Raw genomic sequence first — 12,258 nt, forward strand, 5'->3', positions numbered from 1 at the left:
TCGGAGTAGAGTCCTTATGAGAAGAGGAGGTGGGGACAGAGACACACACAGAGGGACAACCACCTGAGGACACAGAGAGAAGGCGGCCGTCTGCAAGCCAGGAAGAGAGGCCTCCGGAGGAACCAGCCCTGCAGACATCTTGATCTCAGACTTACAGCTTCCAGAATGGGAGACAATAAATGTCGGTGGTTTAAGCAGCCTGGTCTGTGGTACTTTTTGCCATGGCAGCCCGAGTGACTCATAACTCAGCATAAGTGGCAGACTCAGGACAAACACAGCTGCCTCTGCCTGTCTCCAGTGACCGCATTCTGCCCACAGTTGTGTAGTCTCAGTTCTTAGTCTCTCACCTTGCAGAATACTTGTAACTCATGTGAACCAAGTGTGAGTGGCTTTCCCTCACTTTCTCCGTTTTTTTCTTTTTTTTTGTTTTGAGTCAGGGTCTTGCTCTGTCACCCAGGCTGGAATGCAGCGATGCAATCATAGTTCACTGCAGACTCAACCTCCCAGCTCAAGGGACCTTTCTATCTCAGCCTCCAGAGTAGCTGGGGCTACAGACACGTACCACCATGCCTGGCTCATTTTTTAAACTTTTTATTTTTTGGTAGAGACTGTTTCTCTATGTTGCCTAGCCTGCTCTTTGGTTTTGATTGGAGCTTGACCATGAACTGTACTAAGAGGGGTGTAGGTGTGTCATTCTGTTCAACAGCATGGCCAACCCTAGCTCTGTGACATATAGTTCTGCAGACCTCGGTGTCGTAGCCTCCACTTGCAGGGTCATGGCTGTAGTTAACAGTCTGCACAGTCCACTGAGTACAAGCAAGGCTCAGTAGGCAGAAACTTCCATCAGTCCCGATGTGAAGTCCAGACCTTTCTTGACTGTTGGATGATATCACCCAGGAGTATTCCATGTCTGGAATGTTGATCCAGTGCCGTTCAATGCCATCCACGTTTACAAGCTGTGGTTTGGTTATGCAAAGAAAAAGACAGAAATGGCCGGGCACAGTGGCTCATGCCTATAATCCCGGCACTTTGGGAGGCCGAGGCAGATGGATCATGAGGTTAAGAGATCGAGACCATCTTGACCAACTTGGTGAAACCCTGTCTCTACTAAAAATACAAAAATTAGCTGGGCGTGGTGGCAGGTGCCCATAGTCCCAGCTACTCCGGAAGCTGAGGCAGGAGAATTGCTTGAACCCAGGAGACGGAGGTTGCAGTGAGCTGAGATTGCGCTACTACACTTCAGCCTGGTGAAAGAGTCAGACTCCATCTCAAAAAAAAAAAAAACCAGAAACCCCTGTCCTCAGGCAGCTTGGGCTAGGGCAGGGAGGAGCACTTAACTGGCTGGATGTTGGAGTGGTGCTGAGACAGATGTTGGGGGGGAGAGAGATGGGGAGGAGTAGGAGGGACAGGAAGATGTAGGTGGTTCATCTGTGCTAAAACATAGCTCCCTTTTGTGGCTGAGGGCCTTTGTGGTATGAAGGGAACTTAGGGAGAACTGAGGCTGGCTCGAAGAAGCCCCGAGAACTTCCGAGGATCGGTGTGTACATCATCGCAAGACTGGTGTCAGCCACAGACTCCTCCTCTACAGCTCCTGACCGTGTCAGCCCTGTTCCACTCCATCACCGCCCGGGTCTCACGCTGTATGCACTGCCTTTCTGGAGATAAAGGAGAAGCCTGATTTGGGTCTCGGAGATCTCGTTCCATCCACTTGCAGGCTTTCTGTGTCTTGAGCCGCTTGGGCCAGGCACGTGGCAGGTTTCAGAAGGATCTGGACATCACAGCCTTCAGGAGATTGAGTGACAGAGGGACCGACTCCTGCCTGCCGGTTAGGAGAGAGCGAGGAGAAACATCCTAAGGCAAAATATGAAACTCAGCACTGCTCCCCCCTTCCTGGGAGGCAGGAAATGCAGGGTGAAGAGGCCGAGACTCACGGGCTGGACAGGAAAGGGAGCAGGATTGGTCAGCTGGCCTGAGGGCCACGGGCAGTTGGAGCAGCTCCCTGTGTTCCCACCCAGGATGCCCAGTGGTCAACTCAGCCTGCAGGAGGCCAGGGGGATGGATGGCACCGTGAGACCTCGGCCCCGGTGGAAAGGATGAGTGCGGCTCCAGCTGGCAGACACAGAGAGGATGGCTGGTCCACCAGAGGCTGGGGCGTGGGGTTGTATGCAGCCTGGTAAGTCTGAACAAAAGGAGTATTTCTTCGGATCCAGAAATGACCTGAACATCAACATCCTCTTCAGTATTCTCAATGACTCACGTAACAGGCATATCTTAGAGATAATGAGTCTGGTTCCGGACCACTGCAATAAAATGAATCTTGCAATAAAATGAGGCACACACATTTGTTGGTTTCCCAGTGCATGTAAAAGTTTTATCTACACTCTAGTTTATTAAGTGTGTAATAGCATCATGTCTAAAAAAGCAATGTATATACCTTAATTAAAAAATACTTTATTGTTAAAAATACTTAGAGTCACCTGCATCTTCAGTGGCCTGTAATCTTTTTGCTGGTGGAATGTCTTGCCTCCTGTTGATGGCTGCCGACTGATCAGAGTGGTGGTTGCTGAAGGTTGGGGTGGCTATGGTAATTCCGTAAAATAAGACAGCAAAGAAGTTTGCTGCATTAATTGACTCACGAAAGACTTCTCTGTAGCATGCAATGCTGTTTGATAGCATTTTACCCACAGTAAAACTTATTTCAAAATTGGGTGAAATCTTCTCAAACCCTGCACTGCTTTGTCCACTGAGTTTATGGAATATTCTAGATTGTGTGTGGTCATTTCAACAGTGTTCACAGCATCTTCACCAGGAGTAGATTCCATCTCGAGAAACCACTTCCTCTGCTCATCCCAAAGAGGCAGCTCCTCATCCATTCAAGTTTTATCATGAGACTGCAGCAATTCAGTCTCATCTTCAGCCCGACTTCTAACTCCAGTTCTCCTGCTGTTGCCACCACACCTGCAGTAGTTCCTTCCTCCACTGAAGGCTTGAACCCCTCAAAGTCATCCATGAGGATTGGAATCAACTTCTTCCAAACTTAATGTTGATATTTTCACCTCCTTTTATGAATCATGAATATTCTTTGCTGAGAGCGGTGGCTCACGCCTGTAATCCCAGCACTTTGGGAGGCTGAGGCGGGTGGATCGTGAGGTCAGGAGATCGAGACCATCCTGGCTAATGGTGAAACCCTGTCTCTACTAAAAATACAAAAAATTGGTCAGGTGTGGTGGCGGGCACCTATAGTCCCAGCTAGCTACTCAGGAGGCTGAGGCAGGAGAATCAGTTGAACCTGGGAGGCAGAGGTTGTGGTGAGCCGAGATCATGCCACTGCACTCCAGCCTGGGCGACAGAGTGAGACTCCATCTCAAAAAAAAAAAAAAAAAAAAAAAAAAAAAAAAAAACCATTTGTGAGAGTTGGAATCAACTTCTTCCCAACTTAATGTTGACATTTTCACCTCCTCTTATGACACATATGAATATTCTTAATGGCATCTGGAATGCTCCATCTGAGGAATCTATGGCAGCTATAGTCTTACAAGATATATTGTTAAATAATAAGACTTGAAAGTCGAAATTACTCCTTAATCCATGGACTGCAGAGTTGATATTGTGTATGCAGGCATGAAAACATTTATCTCCTTGTGCGTCTCCATCAGAGCTCTTGAGTGACCAGATGCATTGTCAAGGAGCGGTAATATTTGGAAAACAATCTCTTTTTCTGAGCATTAGGTACCAACAGTGGGCTTACAATATTCAGTAACGTGCTGTAAACAGATGTGCTGTCATCCAGGCTTTGTTGTTCCATTTATAGAGCACAGATAGAGTTGATTTAGCATAATTCTTTTTTTTTTTCTTTGAGATGGGGTCTCTCTCTGTCACCAGGCTGGAGCGCAGTGGCGTGATCTCGGCTCACTGGAACCTCTGGCTCCTGGGTTCAAGCGATTCTCCTGCCTCAGCCTCCTGAGTAGCTGGGGCTACAGGTGCCTGCCACTATACCCAGCTAATTTTTGTATTTTTAGTAGAGACGGGGTTCCACCACGTTGGCCATGCTGGTCTCTATCTCTTGACCTCATGATCTGCCCACCTCAGCCTCCCAAAGTGCTGGGATTACAGATGTGAGCCGCCACTCTCGGTAGGTTGATTTAGCATCATTCTTAAGGGCCCTAGGTTTTTTTGAAGGATATATTAGCATAGGCTTCAACCTAAAGTCACCAGCTGCATTAGCCCCTAACAAGACAGCTTGTCCTTTGAAGCTTTTAAGCCAGACATTGACTTCTTGTCTCTAGCTATGAAAGTCCTAGATGCCATCTTCTTTCAATAGAAGACTTTCTTGTCTACATTGAAAATCTGTTTAGTGTAGCCACCTTCATCAATGATCTCAGCGAGATCTTCTGGAGAACTTGCCGCAGCTTCTCCATCAGCACTTGCTGCTTCACCTTGCACTTTCTGTTATGGAGATGGCGTCTTTCCTTAAACCTCGTGAATAAACCTCTTCTGGTTTCCAGCCTTTCTCCTGCAGCTTCCTCACCGTTCTCAACCTTCATAGAATTGAAGAGAGTCAGGGCCTTGCTCTGGATTAGGCTTTGGTTTAAATGAATATCGTGACTATCTTGATCATCAAAGTTTGACGACTCCAACCTTCTCCCTTTCAGCACTAAGACCTGTTTCACTTACCATTTGCGTGCTCACTGGAGTGGCCCTCCTCGTTTCCTTCAGGAACATTTTGTTTGCATTCACATGTTGGCTTACTCTTTGGTGCAGGAGGCCTCACTTTTGGCCTGACTCAGCTTTCAACATGCCTTCCTTGCGAAGCTTAATCATTTCTCGCTTTTGATTTAAAATGAGAGATGTGTGACTCTTCCTTTCACTCGGACACGTAGGGGCCACTGTAGGGTTATTACTTGACCTAATTTCAATACTATTCTGTCTCGGGGCATAGGGAGGCCCAAGGAGAGGGAGAGAGGTGAGAAAATAGCTGGTCGTTGGAACAGTCAGAACACACAGAACTTTTATTAAGTTTCCTATCTTATATGGGTGTGGTTCATGAAACCCCAGAACAATGACAATAGTAACATCAAAGATCACTGACCACAGATCATCCTAACAGATATAATAATTATGAAAAATTTGACATAGTGCAAGAATTACCCAAATGTGACACAGAGATATGAAGGGAGCACGTGCTATTGGAGAAATCACGCCGATAGATTTTCTCGTTGCAGAGTTGCCACAAACTTCCAATTTGCAAAAACACATTCTCTATGAAGCTTAATAAAGCAAAGTGAAATAGAACAGGATATGGCTCTAATTTATGTTTTGCCTGCACTAAGATTGGCAGTGGGTGTGTGTAGAGAGGAACATAATCTATCACTTGAACAGCAAGCACTTGGGAGATGGGGAGATTTGACTTGGGTTTAAATCAAACCTCTACTGCTTTCTAGGAGTATGACCTTGCAAAGTGTAGTTACTTGAAGTCTCTAAGGCTCAGCTTCTTTATCTAGAGAATGAGAAGAATAATAATATTGTTATATAAACAGTGAGAATAATAATATTATTATTATATAAACAGTAATAATAATATTATACAAACAGTAATGATAATATCCACTTAGGGTTGTGGTGAAGGTGAATACGGTTAGCAGAATTTCTGGCTTATTAGGAGTCAATACATGGTAATCATCACTGTGTCGTGGTTATCATCATTATAACTGTCATCACCATCATCTTCATTATCACCACTACTACCATCATCATCATAATCACCACTGTCATCATCATTGTCACCATCACCATCATCACTACCATCCCCATCACCAACATAATCACCATTATCACTATCATCATACCATCATTATCACCATTATCATCACCATCACCATCATCATTACCATCACCTCCATCACCATCATCACTATCATAATACCATCATTATCACCATTATTATCACCATCACCATCACCACCATCCTCATAATCACCACCATCACCATTATTACCACCATCGTTATCACCATCATCACTATCATAATACCATCATTATCACCATCACCATCATCACCACCATCCTCATAATCACCACTACCATCCCCATCACCAACATCATCACCATTATCACTGTCATCATACCATCATTATCATCACCATCACCATCATCACTATCATAATACCATCATTATCACCCTTATTGACACCATCACCATCATCACCACCATCCTCATCACCACTACCATCACCATTATCATCACCGCCATCGTTATCACCATTATCACCATCACCATCATCACCACCATCATTACCATCACCATCATCACCACTGTCATCACCACTACCATCTCCATCACCAACATCATCACCATTATCACTATCATCATACCATCATTATCACCATTATCACCATCACTATCATCACCACCACCATCATCACCGTCACCATCATCACCATCATCGCTATCATAATACCATCATTATAACCATTATCACCATCATCATCATCACCATCATGATCACTATTGCCATCACCAATTATCTCCGTCATCACCATTATCACCACCATCACCATCATCCCCCCATCACCCTCATCACTATCACTGTCACCACTACCACCACCATCATTATCACCACCACCATCATCACCATTACAGCCACCCTCATCATCACCATCATCATCATCCCCTCCCTGTAGACACTGAACTCTTTAAGGGGCAAGAGCCCATCTTGGTCATCTTCATGTTCTCTCACCCACTGCTGTCCTGGTGCTGGTATAGGACCCTGCGCACGGAAGATAGAAGCTCAAGGAGAAGATAGGTGTTTCCTCCAGCAATCCTTTAGAGGAGTTGGCCAGGGTTGGGACTCCTTACACACTGTTGTCTTTGCCATCCTTTCTGTACTATCTGTGAGTCATCTGACAAATCACTCACTCGCTCAGAATGTCTCTAACAAATTATAAAGGAATAGCCACCTCACAGGGCTGTGGGAGACCGGAATCAGATACTGTTCTCCTCAAGGAGAACTTGACATGACCAAGGCTCACATTGGTAACAGTGGGACCAGGAAGGGTCACTTAAGGCAGAAACTGTCTTATGCCATCTGCCTGCCAGACACATCACTGTTCCACCTTTGCTTCCCTCCCTCTTCTTATGCTGGGCCCTCAACCTGTAAGTCCTACCCCACACTCGCATATCCCTCTGTGTTCCTGGGCAGCAGCCTAGGATGTGCACTCCTTACCAAGCAGCGTCACTTACTCCTTCCTCTGGGTCCTCAAGGGAGCTTGTGTTAGCATGAATTTTTACCTTTTCCATATCGTATGACAGTTGAGTGGGTGTCTTTCCCTGCTACAGATGGTGGCTTCAGGCTGGTTTGCTTCTTATTTATTGTCTTCGTGGCTCCCATATCATCCATTCAGCCAGTGTCAGTCACCTGTACTGTGTCAGGCCTGCTCTCAGACCTGGGGTTTGCCTGATTAGGCAGTGAGTCAATGACGGGTAAGTGAAGAGTTGAAGCAGGATTCATCCAAAGTGTATTCTGACCTTGTGGGCTTGCCCAGAGCTGGTGTGAACATGCGGGCAGCTCCCATCACATATGGAGGGAGGAGAGTTCCCTGGGAGCTGGGAAGGCTTGACCTGCTGAGTTCCGCTCTCAGAGATGATGGTGCTGCTGTTGTTTTGTTTTGTTTTGTTTTTTGCTGCCACAATTAGTGGCAGGTGATTCACACGTTTATGAGTTCCCATGCCTGCCATAACCAACCACAGACTGGTGGCTTAAATAACAGACATGTGTTGTCTCACATTCTGGAGGCTGGAAGGCCAAGGTTAAGGGATAGGCAGGGTTGGTTCCTTCTGAGGCTTGAGGGAGAATCTGTCCCAGATTCTCTACCTCTACCCTGGCTGCTGGGGGCTTACCAGCAATCAGCATTGCTGGGTTTGCAGATGCAACACACCGGTCTCTGCCTTCCCATTCACATGGTCATCTCCCTGTGTGTGTGATGCTGTGTCCAGATTTTCTCACTTTTCTTTTTATTACACTTTAAGTTCTAGGGTACATGTGCACAATGTGCAGGTTTGTTACATGTGTATACATGTGCCCTGTTGGTTTGCTGCACCCATTAACTCGTCATTTACATTAGGTATTTCTCTTAATGCTATCCCTCCCCCAGTCTCCCACCCCATGCCAGGCCCTCGTGTGTGATGTTCCCCGCCCTGTGTCCAAGTGATCTCATTGTTCAATTCCCACCTATGAGTGAGAACATGTGGTGTTTGGTTTTCTGTCCTTGCAATAGTTTGCTCAGAATGATGGTTTCCAGCTTCATCCATGTCCCTACAAAGGACATGAACTCATCTTTTTTATGGCTGCATAGTATTCCATGGTGTATGCATGCCACATTTTCTTAATCCAGTCTATCATTGACGGACATTTGGGTTGGTTCCAAGTGTTTGCTATTGTGAATAGTGCCGCAATAAACATATGTGTGCATGTGTCTTTATAGTGGCATGATTTATAATCCTTTGGGTATATCCCCAGTAATGGGATGGCTGGGTCAAATGGTATTTCTAATTCTAGATCCTTGAGGAATCGCCACACTGTCTTCCACAATGGTTGAACTAGTTTCACTCCCACCAATGTGTAAAAGTGTTCCTATTTCTCCATATCCTCTCCAGCAACTGTTGTTTCCTGACTTTTTAATGATCACTGTTCTCACTGGTTGAGATGGTATCTCATTGTAGTTTTGATTTGCATTTCTCTGATGACCAGTGATGATGAGCATTTTTTCATGTGTCTGTTGGTTGCAAAAATGTCTTCTTTTGAAAAGTGTCTGTTCATATCCCTTGCCTACTTTTTGATGGTAGTGTTTGATTTTTTCTTGTAAATTTGTTTAAGTTCTTTGTAGAAGAAACTGGATCCCTTCCTTACACCTTATATAAAAATTAATTCAAGATGGATTAAAGACTTAAATGTTAGACCTAAAACCATAAAAACCCTAGAAAAAAACCTAGACAATACTATTCAGGACATAGTCATGGGCAAGAACTTCATGACTAAAACACCAAAAGCAATGGCAACAAAAGCTAAAATAGACAAATGGGATCTAATTAAAGAGCTTCTGCACAGCAAAAGAAACTACCATCAGAGTGAACAAGCAACCTATAGAATGGGAGAAAATTTTTGCAATCTACTCATCTGACAGAGGACTAATATCCAGATTTTCTTGCTTTTTAAGGACACAGTTATTGCAATAGGGCCCACCCTGCTCCTGTATGACCTTATCTTAACTCGATTACATCTGCAAAGATCCTATTCCCAAATAAATCACATTCATAGGGTATGGGTGTTAGGACCTCAACATTTATTTAGAGGGGCACAGTTCAGCCCATAACAACATGTCTTTTTTATATTCCGTTTGATCCTCACAGCAGCCCTGAAGTTAAGTAGTGGCTTTGATTTTCATGGGGGAATTGGAGGACTGCTGGGTGGGTGGGTTTCCCTAGGAATCAAGGTTGGTGTGCGCCACTGGGTTGCAAACCCAGGCTTTCCGACCTTTGAGCTCTTGCTCCTTCTAGATGATTCTCAAGGCAGTGCTCTTAGCATTTTCTGGAGCAGATGGTTCTTGTTTTGTGGGGTTGGCCCCCGTGCTGCACAGACACAGCGTCCCTGCCCTGTCCACAAATGATGGTGGATACCTATCTTTGCAATCACCTGCAGTGGCACAGAAGTCCCCTGAGAGGCAATTTGGAGCCCTGTGCTCCTCCAAGGAGTTGCCCCTTGGCTGAATCTTCTCTGCAGGTGTCAGAAAAGGAGCCATGGGCTCTATGGACGTGGTAGCCATGGGCTCTGTGGACGTTGGAGCTTGAATTAGAGGGGCCCAGAATGATTCCTGAGACAGAAGGGTGAGTAGTGAGCGGCCTGGCCTGGTCACACCTGATACAGTTTGTTTCTTGTGCCAGGAGTTTCCAGAGAGTCCTTGCTCAGCCAAGGATAGGGGAGGGTGTGGGTCTGGAAATCTTTCTGGAATAAACAGCTGCCCCCATCCAGCCTCACAGCCCTCGGTGGGGGTGGTGGGGGGAGCTTTGAGAGCCACATGTGAGCTCAGCCTTTGACCTTGGAAGGGAGAAACAGGAGCTTTTGTGCAGAGGGTGTCAGGTTTCCTGGCAGGGAGGACTCTGGCCGCCCACTGACCCCAGGCTCCTGTTGGCAGTCCCAGGATCATTTTCCCAGCAATGAGGAACTTACCCTCGGGCTGTCTTGGGAAGATGGTAGGGCCTTTTGCTTTCTTGAGCACAAACCCACAAATCCCCAGATAGAGAATTGGTTTGAGCCTCATAGTCGATCAAACCTCCTTTCGTTCTGAACATGTTGACAGTGACAAAGGGAATTACTGAGCCCCTGCTGACAGCTATTCAGTAGAATATAATTTTAATTCAACAGAAATTAGAAGTCATGGTTAGAAGTGGATTTGCCTGGCCTTTGCTTTTCCTGGCTCACTGGTGAACCTCACAGAGGGGACCTGGGAACGCGACCGAGTTGCTGTTATTTCAGTTCTCAGAGGTGCCATTGTGTGTTTGAAGTGTTGTGATTGGTTTGCAGGCCCTGTTGACACTATTTAACTTTGCAAAAATGAACTCTCGTGGCAACTGATTTGATTTTCCGTCAAATCGTTTTTCCGTAATTGCTTTCCTGTGTCCTTTGGGAGAGGTGATGACTGTGTTTTTAAAGCTTTTCTGTTCAGAGTCAGCGTGGGTAGTATGAAAACTTTCTCGTCAGCGCAGTTCTAAGACAAGGCTCCCACCGAATCTGAAATGCTAAAGAACAATCCATGTCAAAATTAAGTCACGTTGTAATATGCGCGGGCTGTGGTTCTGAATGTGTGTTCCCCAGGACGGCACAGCACTAGTGCCTTGGGATTTGTCTGAGATGTAGGTTCTCGGGCACCACCCAGACCTGCGGAATTAGACATTCTGTTAGGGAGAGATAAGCGGGGTCTGTAACCTGTGTTTTTCAAACTGCTGGAGTTTGAGAAGTGCCATGCAAGTGAGAGAGTGCCCTGAGGCGACAGGTGGTCATCGATGACCAAAAAGACACTGTGAGGGCCGGGCGTGGTGGCTCACACCTGTAATCCCAGCACTCTGGGAGGCCCAGCAGGCAGATCACAAGGTCAGGAGATCGAGACCATCCTGGCTAACATGGTGAAACCCCGTCTCTACTAAAAATACAAAAAATTAGCCGGGCATGGTGGCAGGCGCCTGTAGTCCCAGCTACTGGAAGGCTGAGGCAGGAGAATGGCATGAACTCGGGAGGCGGAGCTTGCAGTGAACTGAGATTGCGCCACTGCACTGCAGCCTGGGCGACATAGTGAGACTCTGTCTCAAAAAAAAAAAAAAAAAAAAGACACTGTGAGGGCTAGAGATTTTTTTGTTTGTTTGTTTTGTTTTGTTTTTTGTTTTTGAGACAGAGTCTTGTCTTGTTGCCAGGCTGGAGTGCAGTAGCGCAATCTTGGCTCACGGTAACCTCCGACTCCCTGATTCAAGTGATTCTCCTGCCTCAGCCTCTCGAGTGGCTGGGATTACAGGCACGTGCCACCATGCCCAGCAAATTTTTGTTTTTTTTTTTTTTAGCAGAGATGGGGTTTCACCATGTTGGCCAGGATGGTCTCGAACTCCTGACCTCGTGATCTGCTCACCTCGGCCTCCCAAAGTGCTGGGATGACAGGCGTGAGCCACTGCACCCGGCCAGTGCTGGAGATTTGAGTCTGTGGTGAGACCAAGGCCAAAGAGACCAATGTCTCGTTCCTTCCTTTTTCCCTTCTATATTTACCAAATGTCTCTGTCCCAGCAACCAGTAGGCTTTATTTTTCCACGTGAAAAGTCGTGGGTTCACTGTTCAGAGGGAGTGTTGGGAAGGGGTTGAAGCAGCTTTGTCGTCTGTGACCATGTGCCCCACGTGGGTGACTCAGGTAGCGTCCTCCGTCACTCACCACCTGTCTTTGTCCTTCCTGGCAGAAATGCATTCGATTTAACCCGGACGCCACGGTGTGGATTGCAAAGCAGCGGATCCTGTGTACATTAACCCAGAGTTTGAAAGATGTCCTGAACTACGGCCTTTTCCAGCCGGCCAGCAACGGGCGCGACGGCAAGTTCCTGGACGAGGAGCGGCTCCTGCGGGAGTACCCACAGCCTGTGGGCGAGGGCGTTCCTTCCCTGGAGGTATATTTCAGCCCACGGTGCATGGACCGTGTTTGTGTCACAGCCTGGATGCCGTGGTGGGTGGG

At 46.5% G+C, this 12,258-nt stretch overlaps 2 protein-coding genes across 3 annotated transcripts in view; one reads left to right on the top strand and one right to left on the bottom strand.

Annotated features, from left to right (window-relative positions):
* Window positions 1-12,258, bottom strand: part of NADSYN1 (NAD synthetase 1) — a 559,458-nt gene that overhangs the window by 319,598 nt on the left and 227,602 nt on the right. The window lies entirely within an intron of this gene.
* Window positions 1-12,258, top strand: part of SHANK2 (SH3 and multiple ankyrin repeat domains 2) — a 666,329-nt gene that overhangs the window by 94,138 nt on the left and 559,933 nt on the right. For both annotated transcript variants that reach the window (XM_050758103.1, XM_050758102.1), the window contains exon 4: window positions 11,990-12,193. In XM_050758103.1, coding sequence (XP_050614060.1) covers window positions 11,990-12,193 — 204 coding nt within the window. The remainder of the gene's footprint in view (window positions 1-11,989; window positions 12,194-12,258) is intronic.

The sequence above is a fragment of the Macaca thibetana genome, chromosome 14, assembly GCF_024542745.1.
Source record: "Macaca thibetana thibetana isolate TM-01 chromosome 14, ASM2454274v1, whole genome shotgun sequence".
Lineage (NCBI taxonomy): Eukaryota > Metazoa > Chordata > Mammalia > Primates > Cercopithecidae > Macaca > Macaca thibetana.